The sequence below is a fragment of the Phalacrocorax carbo genome, chromosome 2 (genome assembly GCF_963921805.1).
Source record: "Phalacrocorax carbo chromosome 2, bPhaCar2.1, whole genome shotgun sequence".
NCBI lineage: Eukaryota > Metazoa > Chordata > Aves > Suliformes > Phalacrocoracidae > Phalacrocorax > Phalacrocorax carbo.
Genome location: NC_087514.1, coordinates 107446627 through 107458654, shown reverse-complemented (window position 1 = coordinate 107458654; position 12028 = coordinate 107446627). Strand labels below are relative to the sequence as shown.

Here is a 12028-nt window from a genome sequence, read left to right as displayed (position 1 = left end):
TCTGTCAGCGGTTGGCTTTAGCAGATGGGGATACAGATTGTAAACAAAGTGTGAGAGTGCATTCTTTTATGTATAATATGTCAGAGTTACACTTAGAAACTGCCTTCTGCACAGGCAGACTAACTTCAGTTTGACTTGCATAGAACAACCAAGCTAGAGCATTTCAAAAATTCTGTCTTGGACACTTGGGCTAGCAAGGCTCAAGCCAGAATAACAAGGATAGATGGGCATTACTGTTATATTTTTACTCCAGCTCTGAGTTGATTACTGTCAGGCATGGACAAAAGGCCTGAGTCTCTCTCACTGTTTACTTCATAAGGCGTCCTGGTTTTACTATTAAAATGTATGGTGTTAGAAAAAGGCTTGTCCTTTAACCTTTTATTTTTCTGAAGGCTGTTGTGATTGTTCTCGGGCAAGAAGAGAAGGAATATTTTTATAAGGCAGTATTCACAAAAAACTGCAAGAATTATCCGTTCTCTGGACAATTCTTCGATTTTTAGGCTTGCTCAAAACCACTTGGGATAGGAGAGTTAGGGGAAGAAGGAGGCAAGACTGCCAATTGGGTATTAATGATTCAGCCCTAAATTCCTTGTATCATGATGGAGAGACTTCCTATACACAATTCAGAGGATCTTATATTAAATATTTTAAAGTTAAACTGCGAGGTAAGCCCTGCTTTTCTTGTTTGTGGAGAGAGAGAAAGTTTTATATCCAGAGAAAAATTGTTATGCTGTGTGGCGTTCCTCACTTGGACAGGGAATTCCAAAATTGAAGTGTAGATGGTAAAAGTAGCAAGTGCCAGGGAATTTGAACAAACAAATGACTGGGAGGTGAAAGAAATCATTGCTGTCCAGGAAATAAGTGGCTGGTAGAGATAAGGGGCTGATAAAAGCTCAGTTGCTAAGCACAAGTGAAGGTTTTATGTTATTGGTTGATATAATGGGAAATCTAATTATCTGGCACCTTGATGAGGTAACAAAGAAGAAATAAATGTATGCTGTATGTTTTCAAAAAGGGTTAATCTAAGGCTTTTTATGCAAAAAGCCTAACTCTTTTGGACAGAATGCAGTGACTTTCTGCACAAGTACATGTTGATAGACTGTGTGCAGTCTTTCCTTGAGCCCCATTCCTGGTCGCATGCAGGATGCTCTGATCCTTAAACACAGTTTAAGGATGTGATTTGTTTGTGAAGCTTTATTTTAAAATAATTGCAAGTGAGTTAACTGGGTATTTTAAGAGATTTTTCTGCTTGAGCTTTACTGTTTAAATGCTAGACGCAGGTCTGCTCATAATCACTGTTATGCATCATGTAGTTGGGGTTTATAATTCCCTTGGTATTTAATTGTGCTGATGTCTTTCATTATATTGTGCTGGTCTTTCTGAAGGGAAAGATAAAAGGCAAGCCTCAGCAACGTATTAATTTCCTAATATGTGGCATACTGTGGAGGAAGCCTGTCTAGTGGTTAAAGTATGGCCCATTAGTTAAAACACAAGTTAAACCAAATTAGACCTTCTGCATTGCTTAATACGATGTTCTCTAACACGGGATGTGACTCAAAAGCCTGCCCTCAGATTGTCAGTAGAAGCGTGAGTGCTCAGTAGCTTAATTCCTCTTGGCTAATAATTTGCTGGGTGAGTCATTAGGGTAACTTTTGTTGTCAGATCTGAGTCCTCATCAAGTTGAATTTGAGTGCTACCAAGCTAGCTTATTTTCCTTGTTGGTAGAGTGCAGTTTCTTTCAGGATGCTTCCTTATTTGAACTGTTTTGAGCTTTTTACTTTGGAAGAATTCTGAATGTTTGAATGGTTTAGATCAGAAAACAAAATGTTTTCTTGGAATGTTATGCTAACAGATACAGCAAGTCTTCTGGACTGTGTTAGTGTGAGAGGAGAAATTATTGCTACCATGTACTTAATATTGGGATTATACTTGTACTCTAAAATTGAGTGTTGGTGAATCTCATCATAAAGTTCTCTGATGGTGTGCATTTGAGTATGTGTGTGTCACCATTATTGCTTTCTAGGATTGCCCCATCTGCCAGTGTTAAATGGCCAAATCTTTTATACAGGGTTTTGTTCGAAAGAATGCAAAAATATTATCCTGTGTGTTTTCAACTACTGAATGTTGCTTGAGGTTAGTGTTGAAACATCTTCCTATTCAAATGAGAGCTTAAGTATTTGTAGAAGGCCAATATAACACATCAAATAAATTCCATTTAAACCTTGAAAATAGTCTTATCAGCAAATTCTACTGCTTTGTTTTCTTAGTGGTCTTGCTAAGTAAGTGTTAGGTAAATTTAATGTTGGCATCAGTATTTGCAGTGCACTTGGCAATCTGACATTTCTGCTGCAGATACTTCTGCTGAAAATTACTTTGTTTTCTTAGCTCTGGTTTGATTTTTATGTGGGTTAATGTATCTTGTAATGATTATGGTTAAGTAATGTGTGATCATATGAAAATAGCTTATTGAAATTAACATATTGCTTTTCATTGTATTGTTCATGTCTCATGCTGGCACATATGTATTCCTTAACTTTCCTTGCAGTCATGTTTATAACTACTGTACTAGTGTACACCAGTCTAATCAAGCACGGGGAGCTGGAGTACCTCCTTCTAAATCAAAAAAGGGCCAGACACCTGGAGGTGCTCAGTTTGTTGGTCTGGAATTGTACAAACGGCTAAAAGAATTTCTGAAGAACTACTTGACAAATCTCCTTAAGGTAAGATGGGACATTAGATCGATCTGCATTGGTAGTAGTAATATGGGCTGCGTTGAGAAAAGCTGTATCAAAAAAAACTGGAGGTGTAAGCAGCCACTGGAGGTAAACTGAATGATCTCGAAATTTGCTTTTTTTTCTCGCCATTAGAAAGTTTTGTGGCTTTACCTTGGGTATAGATCAGTCGCTAAGTGTACCTGTGAGCTGCTTTTTCTCTTCAAGCCAAAGCAGTGTTTCTGTGTTTTATAGAAGTAACATATGCCATCTAAGCTGTCATTTATCTTGAACAAGAATAGTTAATATTAGTAATGCTGAAAAAATGGTTGCCTGTAATGTTGAAAATGCCTGATGGTAGCTGTGAATTTAATTTAATAAATAAACTATTAATAGCGCAGATGCTGGACTGCTTTTGTAAGAGAATGGTTCCTAGTTACTTTTGGAAAGGAGCCATTGTTTTAATTTTGGGATTTTAGTTTTGAGCAATAATAAAAGAATTCTTGGTGTCCTGTATCAAGTCAACTGTGCAATTAATTTATGCAGCTGCAAAAAGGTGTCTAAGGTCTTATCCAGAATGCACTTCTGGTTTTATTCCCTTGTCCATTCAAGCTGTAGTAGTCCAGTTTGGAAAGATACTTGAACTTCCATTTGTTACAACTTTATCTTCTTTTTTTTTTCTGTAAAAAGAACAAATATGATGCTATACCCATATGAATTAATACGAAGAATTCGGGGATTCCATTTACTACCTGACTAGGTCCTAGAGAAGACCCCATCCACACTCAACTTGTTTCAGCTCCCCCAGTAGCAGCAGTGGGACTGGGTGGTGTATTTTGTGGAGCTTGTCACGTTGAATGCATTACCACTGCACTTACATGTTTTACCTTGCACATTCATCTGTCTCTCTATCTGTTTATAATGTGGTGCCCTCTTCCTCTCTCTGACAGGAGGGACAGGAGTGTCTTCTGGAGCTTTGTCTATGCTGTGTATTTTTTTACCAGTGTTCTAATTTCTAAATCTCATACTGGCCTTGCGCTTTATTAATATAGAAATAAATGTATTAGCACTACATTTCCTAGAAATACACTGCATGGTCTACACAGACAGTTTGTACACCCTTATATATCTTGGTTGTACCTTAAAATTACCCAACAGTACTGGTAAACATTTTTTTTATTTCAGGATGGTGAAGATTTGATGGATGAGAGCGTGCTGAAATTCTACACTCAACAGTGGGAAGATTATAGGTTTTCAAGCAAAGTATTGAATGGGATATGTGCCTACCTCAACCGACACTGGGTTCGTCGTGAGTGTGATGAAGGTCGTAAAGGAATATATGAAATTTATTCGGTATGTAGCTTTTTGGAGTGATTTATCCATTCCATCTGTCATGTTTGTTATCATCATGCAAAATGCTCCTTGAAACTTGTATGAAGTTCACAGAAGTTTTGAAAAAGTGGAAATCTCCCCCCTTTCCATACTCCCACCCCAGTATATTTATAAAAATTTTATGGGTTCTAAACCTGGGAGATGTTCAGTCTGCCTTGTGTGTATTGGGACTGCCAGTACCAGTGGCTGTTTATACTGTTATCTGTGTGCATCAGCCACAGTGGCCTTGTCATTCCACTTAAAATTCAGTCAAGTGTTTCAAGTAAAGAATGGAGATGTAAAGTGCTTTTTTTTTTCTGTTGACGTCAATATATCTATACAGATTTTTTAGCATTCAAGCTGCTAAGATTCAGTCAACATTTGGTTTATAATACAAATTATTTTGGTACAGCTCTGAAAGATTGATATGTGGCCTTGATGATATTTTTTTTGTAATGTAAAGTAATATAAACAAGGGAAGAACATAGCAGAAGTTCTGTATCTTGGATAACTAAAAGTACTTTCTTTTTTTTTGAATGGACAGTTATTTTCTTTGCTGGTGAGCGTTAGGAAGGTGAAGTGTTATTTTACTCCTTCACTAAAATAACTTTGTTTTTCTATCCTATGTAGTTGGTATCCTTACTTCCCTCCCTCTTAACTTCACTAGCCTAATGCTAAGGGACTGTGTCAGCCTGAAAATCGTCAGCAAAATAAGCTGCATGCTGTCAAAGTAACTTGCAGGGTTTGTTAGTTTTCAGAGTTGGCAGTGGATCACGGTCAGAAAAGAGGACATCTTAGGTAAAGTTAGTAATAAAGCAAATGGTAATTTTATTGTGAAACAGTCTTGTTGCATGAGAAATATTTGTGCCAAAACACAATAATTTTAAAAGTTCTGATTATTTAGCTTACTATTTGAGATTTCCTTAAGGGGTTATCCTGCATGTGTATGTGTGTATATATATATATATAAAAAAATATTTCCTTTATTCCATCTTTCATCTCCCTTCCTTTGCTTCTAGCTTGCCTTGGTGACCTGGAGAGACTGCTTATTCAGGCCGTTAAATAAGCAGGTATATATGTATATGTTAAACTTTAGTGTTATTTTATAGGGTTAATTTTATATATTAGTAACTGTTTCAAGGAGAATGGGGTGGGAAGAAAATAAAAGGGAGCCTTCTACTTCTCCTTTGTGATGTTAAGAAGATAAATATTGGGGGGGAATGGACCTTTCTCTGTGTGTGTAGTTGAACCTTGATACTAAGACTTTTCTGTTTTCTCTTTGCTGAGAGGACTCTTGACTTGTTTGTTTCTTTGTTCGTTTTTGAACAAAATGCTAAGGGGGCTCGTCCTAACTAAAGTGACAACTTCAGCTGTTTCCAAGCCAGGAAGGAGTACAGGCTAACACTCATGTCTTAAGGTTTGAGAGTCAAGCTTGTGTGAGAACAGTGACAGGCCTAGGATTTTGATCTCTTGTAATGTTACTGTGAATCTTTAAATTAACACTGATGGCTAGGAGATTCAGGTCAACCAAATATTTTTAATCAGCGAATCAGCACAATAGAAACCAAGACATTAAAACACAACAAAATATTATAGTTATGCTTATTGATTTCATGCTTATTTCCCAGTACTTCATGATGAAAAGACCATCTTATATTACAAAAATAGTACCTAGATTTCAGCTTAGAGGAATGGTAGTTACAACACATTATTTATCATCATAAGCCAATGGCTTTCTTTGTGTGAAGTACAGGTGGTTAGTTCAGCTCTTACTGCAAAGTTGTCTTGTATATCAGGAATAAAACAAACAGAAGTTTGATTTAGAAGGTACTTCTTGAAATTAAAAAGGCTAAGCACTTTCATACCCTTTTACAGCTCACCACTAATTGGACTGTAATTACGTTGTAGAACTTAAAGGTGTAGCATACTCTGTGATGTCTGTAGGAATTTTGTATGTCCAGGTGTCCTTAAATTTTGTTCTCAGGGGGCTTGACTTGTCTTGAATGTAGGAATACACTCCTGATTAAATACTGTATTTGACCTACCAGCTGCTTGCTTTGTGCTTGACTTACTTTTAATCCCTGTTTTCTAAGGTAACAAATGCTGTATTGAAATTGATTGAAAAGGAAAGAAATGGTGAAACTATCAATACAAGGCTGATCAGTGGAGTTGTACAATCGTATGGTAAATGAGATTTCTTTAAGGTTTTATTACTTTCTTAAATATAAATAAATATATATCCCCTATCAGAGCCCAGAAGTAGCATCTCACCTCTTTGGATACCCAGTAAAACTTTTCACAGTAAAATAAACAGTTTTCTATATTGTTTAACTCCATGTTTGTAGAGACACTTGACACAATTACAGTTGATTATATGCTTGAAAGGGCAACTGATAGACAAGTGTGTTCATTGTTTATGAATCTGTTATTTAGGTGCTAAATCTGGAAGGGTGGGAAGCATAATAGTTTACAAAGTGGAGTGGAATTGTTTTTTTCCCATATGCATGAAATTGAGAGTTTTCCCGTACAGCTTAACGACCAGATTATATGCATAGATTTTTTTTTTAATTAATTAAACTGGAACTCTTAAAGAGGAAAAAATGGAAGGGGAATTTGAACTAGCTTTTGAGATAGTGAAGTTTTCCAAATGCTATCATCCATTTTGTAATGTATCAGAAAGTGTGGTTTACTTGAGTAATGTCTTGTGCTGCTTAGTTTTAAATGTAAAATAAATGTATACTTTTAAAAAAGTTTTGAAAACGTGGTGCTGATACTGTCCCAATTGATTACTTTCATGTAAATTAGGAGGGTAACTGTTTATTTGCAAGAGACCACTTCATAAATGACAAGCTTGTCATTACGTGCCTTTTTTGTGTGTGTGCACGTAGTGGAGCTGGGGCTGAATGAAGAGGATGCATTTGCAAAAGGACCTACACTAACTGTCTATAAAGAATCCTTTGAATCTCAGTTTCTTGCTGACACAGAGAGATTTTACACACGAGAAAGTACTGAATTCTTGCAACAGAACCCAGTCACAGAGTACATGAAGAAGGTAAGTTATTTGATAAGCTTTGTGATTATTTTCTGGATACAGATTTTTTTCTTTTAGAGGTAAAGTAATATAAATTCTTGGCTTTTATGATCAGTTTCTTAAAATGCTGATTATTTTACAGAAAGAATTAGCTCTTTTTCCCCTGTGGTGATTTGCTTCTGTATTTAGCTGGACAGAAGTTTGTCTCCTTAGTGTTCTTTCAGTAAGTACAATGAAAGTTTGAAACTTTCTTAGTGGGCAAAATGGAAGAGAACGTTAAAATTAATTCAGATTTTGTTACACTTCAAGACACCAAAATATTCATTCTGCTTTCGACCTGCAAGTTAACTGTTCCTTACAAGGAACTGTGTGTTAGCACATTTATTGAAATCTCTTCCTGAGCAAGTTGGCCAAGGAAGTAGATTACTAATTAGCTTCAATTCTCTCAGGATATTTTAATGTAGTGAACTCTACAAACCCTTCTGATCAACAGAGGCCAGATTTCAATTCTTAGGTAGTTTCTGGTTTGGGGGATCCCAGAAAGAGCAATTGAGAGCAAGCTGGATAAACATTGACTATTTCTAGCCTGGTTATTGGGTATTTCTATGTGAAATAGATATGTCATCTTCTATCTTGGACAAGTGCTGCTTTATATATTATTCTCAGCACATTTCCTCGCTTTCTGATTTGCTCCTTGTTTTTTTTTTCCCATTCAGTTTAATTTGAAAAAATAGAGCTTTTTGAGTATGTATTATGCAGATACACATGTCTCCCTGCAGTATCTTAGTGCTTTCTCTTGTGTAACTCTCTTTGCCACAGAACACTACTGTCTGAGTCTTGGCATTCAAGTCAATGATTTACCTGCCCTAAAATGGGACCGGAGAAGTCCTAGAAATAACACAGTAAAATGAATCCTGCTTTTAGTGCATTGGGGTAGTTGCCCAGGAGTTCCCAGACCTACCTATGTTTACTTTCTGTTGTTGTTGAATTAATGATGATGTTTGCTACTTCCCTGTCAATTTCTCCTCTTTACTTTCATTCTAAAATATATATAAAAACAGAGTAAGGGAATTTCAGTCATTCATAAACTGAATGACTGGCTCATTGAGGCTTCCTTGGTACAGGACAGTAAAAAGCTGTCTGAAGGTCATTGCTACTTCAAGAACTAGAGATAAGTGGCAAGTAGAAAGAACTTCTTAGTCCCCCAGATAATCTTCAAGACTTCAATATCCACAATAAGGCGACTTTGTTTGAAGCTGATGTTGAATCTGAAAACACATAAAGTTAGCAGAGGGCAGAAGAAAGTAGCCTCAAATCTCTGCTCAAATGCATGTACTAGTGATGTATACAAACTATTTGGACATGCCAAGACAGCCCTTACAGATAATGTTCATACACTGAAACCAAACTGAACTAGAAACTGTTTTCATTACTCATTTCCCGGGATTTAACGGATGCAGCTGAAAAAGATGTGTATTGGACTCTCAGTAAATATGATCAGAGCTTGCAAAATGATACAAACTAAGAGATGTGACCTAATGGAAAGGGAAAACTTACGAATTGAAGCTAAAAGCTGGTTCACTGGAATAAAATGTCTGATCTCTCTAGTCTGCACACTCTGCTGGAGAGATCAAGAGAGGTCATGTAAGTTTTCAGAACTATTAATTTGAAATTCAGATAGGTTTGTCCTTCAGTTTTATCTTGCTTCATTATGTGTAAGGAATTCTTAACCTTTTTTACTTAAACATAACAAGGCAGTTTTGTAAGCTTCTTAATTGCTTTTTTTTGGTTTGGCTATTGTAATCTTGCATGCCACTTAAATGCCTGGAACAGAGTAGCGCTCCCCATAATCAGTACTCAGATAGTGCTGGAATTAGGGTTATTTTATGTTACAAAACACCTTAAATGAGACTGATGTGAAAAGCTGCAAGCTGTCCAGCAGTCACACAGCGTGCTAGTGATAAGGAGGTCTTAAAAGTCATCTGTTGGAGGTGTGAACTACGAATGAAGTAATATGCTATTAGTACGCATACTTGACTTTCTCACTGAAGCACTGTGCATTGAGTTCCAAGTGGGGATAAATAGCACGCAAAATAAAACCAAATAGAAATGTTTTGGAGTACCTTAGTGCACACCAGCATAACATCAGTGTTACTGTGATATAGTAGAATTCTGGTTGCTTCTTATAGAATACTCAATGAAATCTTAGAATTAGGATATGTGTATGTAGTTGTATAGGCAAACTTAATGAGTTTAGAAGGATTGTGAATTTTTCTTCTCAGGCCAGAACTCATGAGTAAAGCTGGCATGGCCTGATGTGCTGTAGGGAAAAAGGTCAGTATTTCTTAAGACTGTCCATTGAAATAAAATCTCAAACTGAATTTTTGATCTGTTAGAACAGCCAAAGATACTGTTGTGTGAACTAATTATTTTTCCCTTGTTTGTGAAATATGACTCTAAAAGGAAAATGGAATTATAAGAACATAAAAAGAGAGAGAGTATAAGCAAATTTGAAGTCAGAGTGAATGTTTATTTTCTTCATGAAAATAGTTAAAGTGAGAGTTGACTGTTAACATTAAAAGTGAAGGTCTGAGGTTATTTTAAGCAGCAGCATTAGAAGTGGCAGAATTCCTGAACTACAGAAATACAGAATTGGTTAAACCGAAGATAAGTAGTCCTACTAGTCTGATTCCAGTTTCCAGTGTTCATCAGAAAGACTTGCTGCTGTATGCTGTCATTAAGGAAGTCAATTGTTATTCCTTACTGGTAAGAAATTGGCAAGTACTCTGAAGCATGAGCTTATATTCCTTCCCAAACTGATTTTGTTTCCCATAGTTTGACCTGTACTGCTTTAGCCCTAGGAGACAGTAATCCTGGACTATTTCAGAAGAGCTAAGTGCAAAACTATTACAGAAAGTAGTGAAGCTCACGATGGCAGAGATTATTTAAAGCCATCTGTGTATGATGCAGTGTTCTTGCAGTGAAATATTTTTTTGTTGTTGTCTATAATATGATCTTTCATGCTTAGTTGATATTCTAAAATACTAGGAAAATGCATTAATTTAATTTCCTTCTCTTGGTTACATTAATAATTTAAATAATTTGGACTGATAAGGGGATACACTTAATCCTTAGTAATGTGCTGCAATTAAGATGGCTTGTAAAGTGAATCTTTAACATTCCTACAAACAAACTAGAGGTAATTGTTATATAAATAACTTCAGTTTCACACTTTGGCCAAAGTACTGTTCCTTGAGCGACGTCTAGAATTTTGTTTTGTCCTACATATGTCCTACATATGCAGGATTTCATATGCCAAACGAAATGCTAGTATAATTTAAACGATTGTAGATTATTGGGAAGGTTTTCTGTGTAAGAATGTAGATGAGAACATTCAAATAAATTGGTCATGGGCATACTGTTAAATTGTAGTTTTCTGCCTTTTAGTTTTGTGGAGGCATGAAATATATTGATGTTTGTCTTAAACAAGACTACCTCTGTAGCTGGAGAGCTTGCTGATGCTAAAACTGCTAGCATCTCATGTCAGCAGCTTTCTCTTTTTCTCAGCAGATTTCCATCTGTAAATTTCTGATTCGGAAACAACAGACAAAACAATCTTGCTGTGATTCTCCTCACCCACTTAAACAGTATATAATATTATCATCAACATAAACATTGAATCCATATGTATATTATAATTCCCAGAAAAATAACTGCTTAGGTAGGTGGACCATAACACTACATTAGTGAGAGGTTTGACTTTGTTGTTGTTGTAGTTTTCTAGATGAATTTTCTAAATAGTCATCTGTTTTCTATTGTTGGATTTCTGTTCTGCCATCCATACAGGATTCACATTTATATCTCTGTTCTGTAGGCTGAAGCTCGCCTTCTTGAGGAACAACGTAGAGTTCAGGTATATCTCCATGAGAGTACACAAGATGAGTTAGCACGAAAATGTGAGCAAGTACTTATTGAAAAACACCTGGAGATATTTCATACAGAGTTTCAGAATTTGTTGGATGCTGACAAAAATGAAGGTAAGGAGATTCAAACATTGGTTTTAGGCTTAGAGCTCCTCCCTAATGATTTGTGAATAATGTAAATTCTGGTGATACTAAATGTAGTTTGTTGAGGAATTAGAGAGAAGATATACACTAAACTGATTGACAAGCAGCTTTTTATTACATTGGGGCGGCTGAGGATGTTGCCTCAAGAAGCCAATTCTGATCCCTGATATTAAGGCAAAACACCACTAATTTTGATTTCTCTTAACGTGACTGGAAGAGCTTCAAGAGCACTTGAGCCATCCTTCCAGCAGGAGCTGAGGCTTGCATGAGAGAGATGTGAGACAAAACCAGATCAGTAGTCATATTAGCTGTTTTAATTTAATCCATGGATCTTTCATGAGTCAGCAATGAGAATTTTAAAATCCAAGCTGTCTAGAAGTATGTGTAGGAAAGGTTAAGAAAGAAATAGAAGCAAACAAGGAGCTTCTAAAATAGAGCATATAGAATATATTAAACTGCATATAGAGCACAAGGAAAGGGTGGAAACTACTAATTTATGAGATAATTTTAGCTGTGAAAAACGAGTCTTAAGTGCCACTAATGGATCAATTTTATACCTTCATAGAGAACACATAGAATAAAGACTTCTTCAGCGGTTCCTTTAAAATAAGTAAAGATTATCAGAGAGTTCAAGTATCTTCAAGGAATTGTCAACTGAATTGGGTTTTGTGAGTTTATTCAGGAGTTAACACTTAGCATAAAATAACAATCAAAACTAGGGCCAAATAATTGCTCTGCATCATAGAGATGACAAGGATGAATGGTGTTTCTTATTTTCCTGTTGGGGAATTAATTAGATCTACATAGCAAGGCAAGGTAAAGCTCTATAGCTGAAATCCTGCTTTTAA

The 12028-nt window shown here is 36.1% G+C and overlaps 1 protein-coding gene across 1 annotated transcript in view; it reads left to right on the top strand.

The window, feature by feature from the left end:
* Positions 1-12028, top strand: part of CUL1 (cullin 1) — a 54194-nt gene that overhangs the window by 24835 nt on the left and 17331 nt on the right. The window contains exons 3-8 of the mRNA XM_064443812.1: positions 2546-2720; positions 3897-4064; positions 5102-5152; positions 6176-6266; positions 6971-7134; positions 10988-11150. Coding sequence (XP_064299882.1) covers positions 2546-2720; positions 3897-4064; positions 5102-5152; positions 6176-6266; positions 6971-7134; positions 10988-11150 — 812 coding nt within the window. The remainder of the gene's footprint in view (positions 1-2545; positions 2721-3896; positions 4065-5101; positions 5153-6175; positions 6267-6970; positions 7135-10987; positions 11151-12028) is intronic.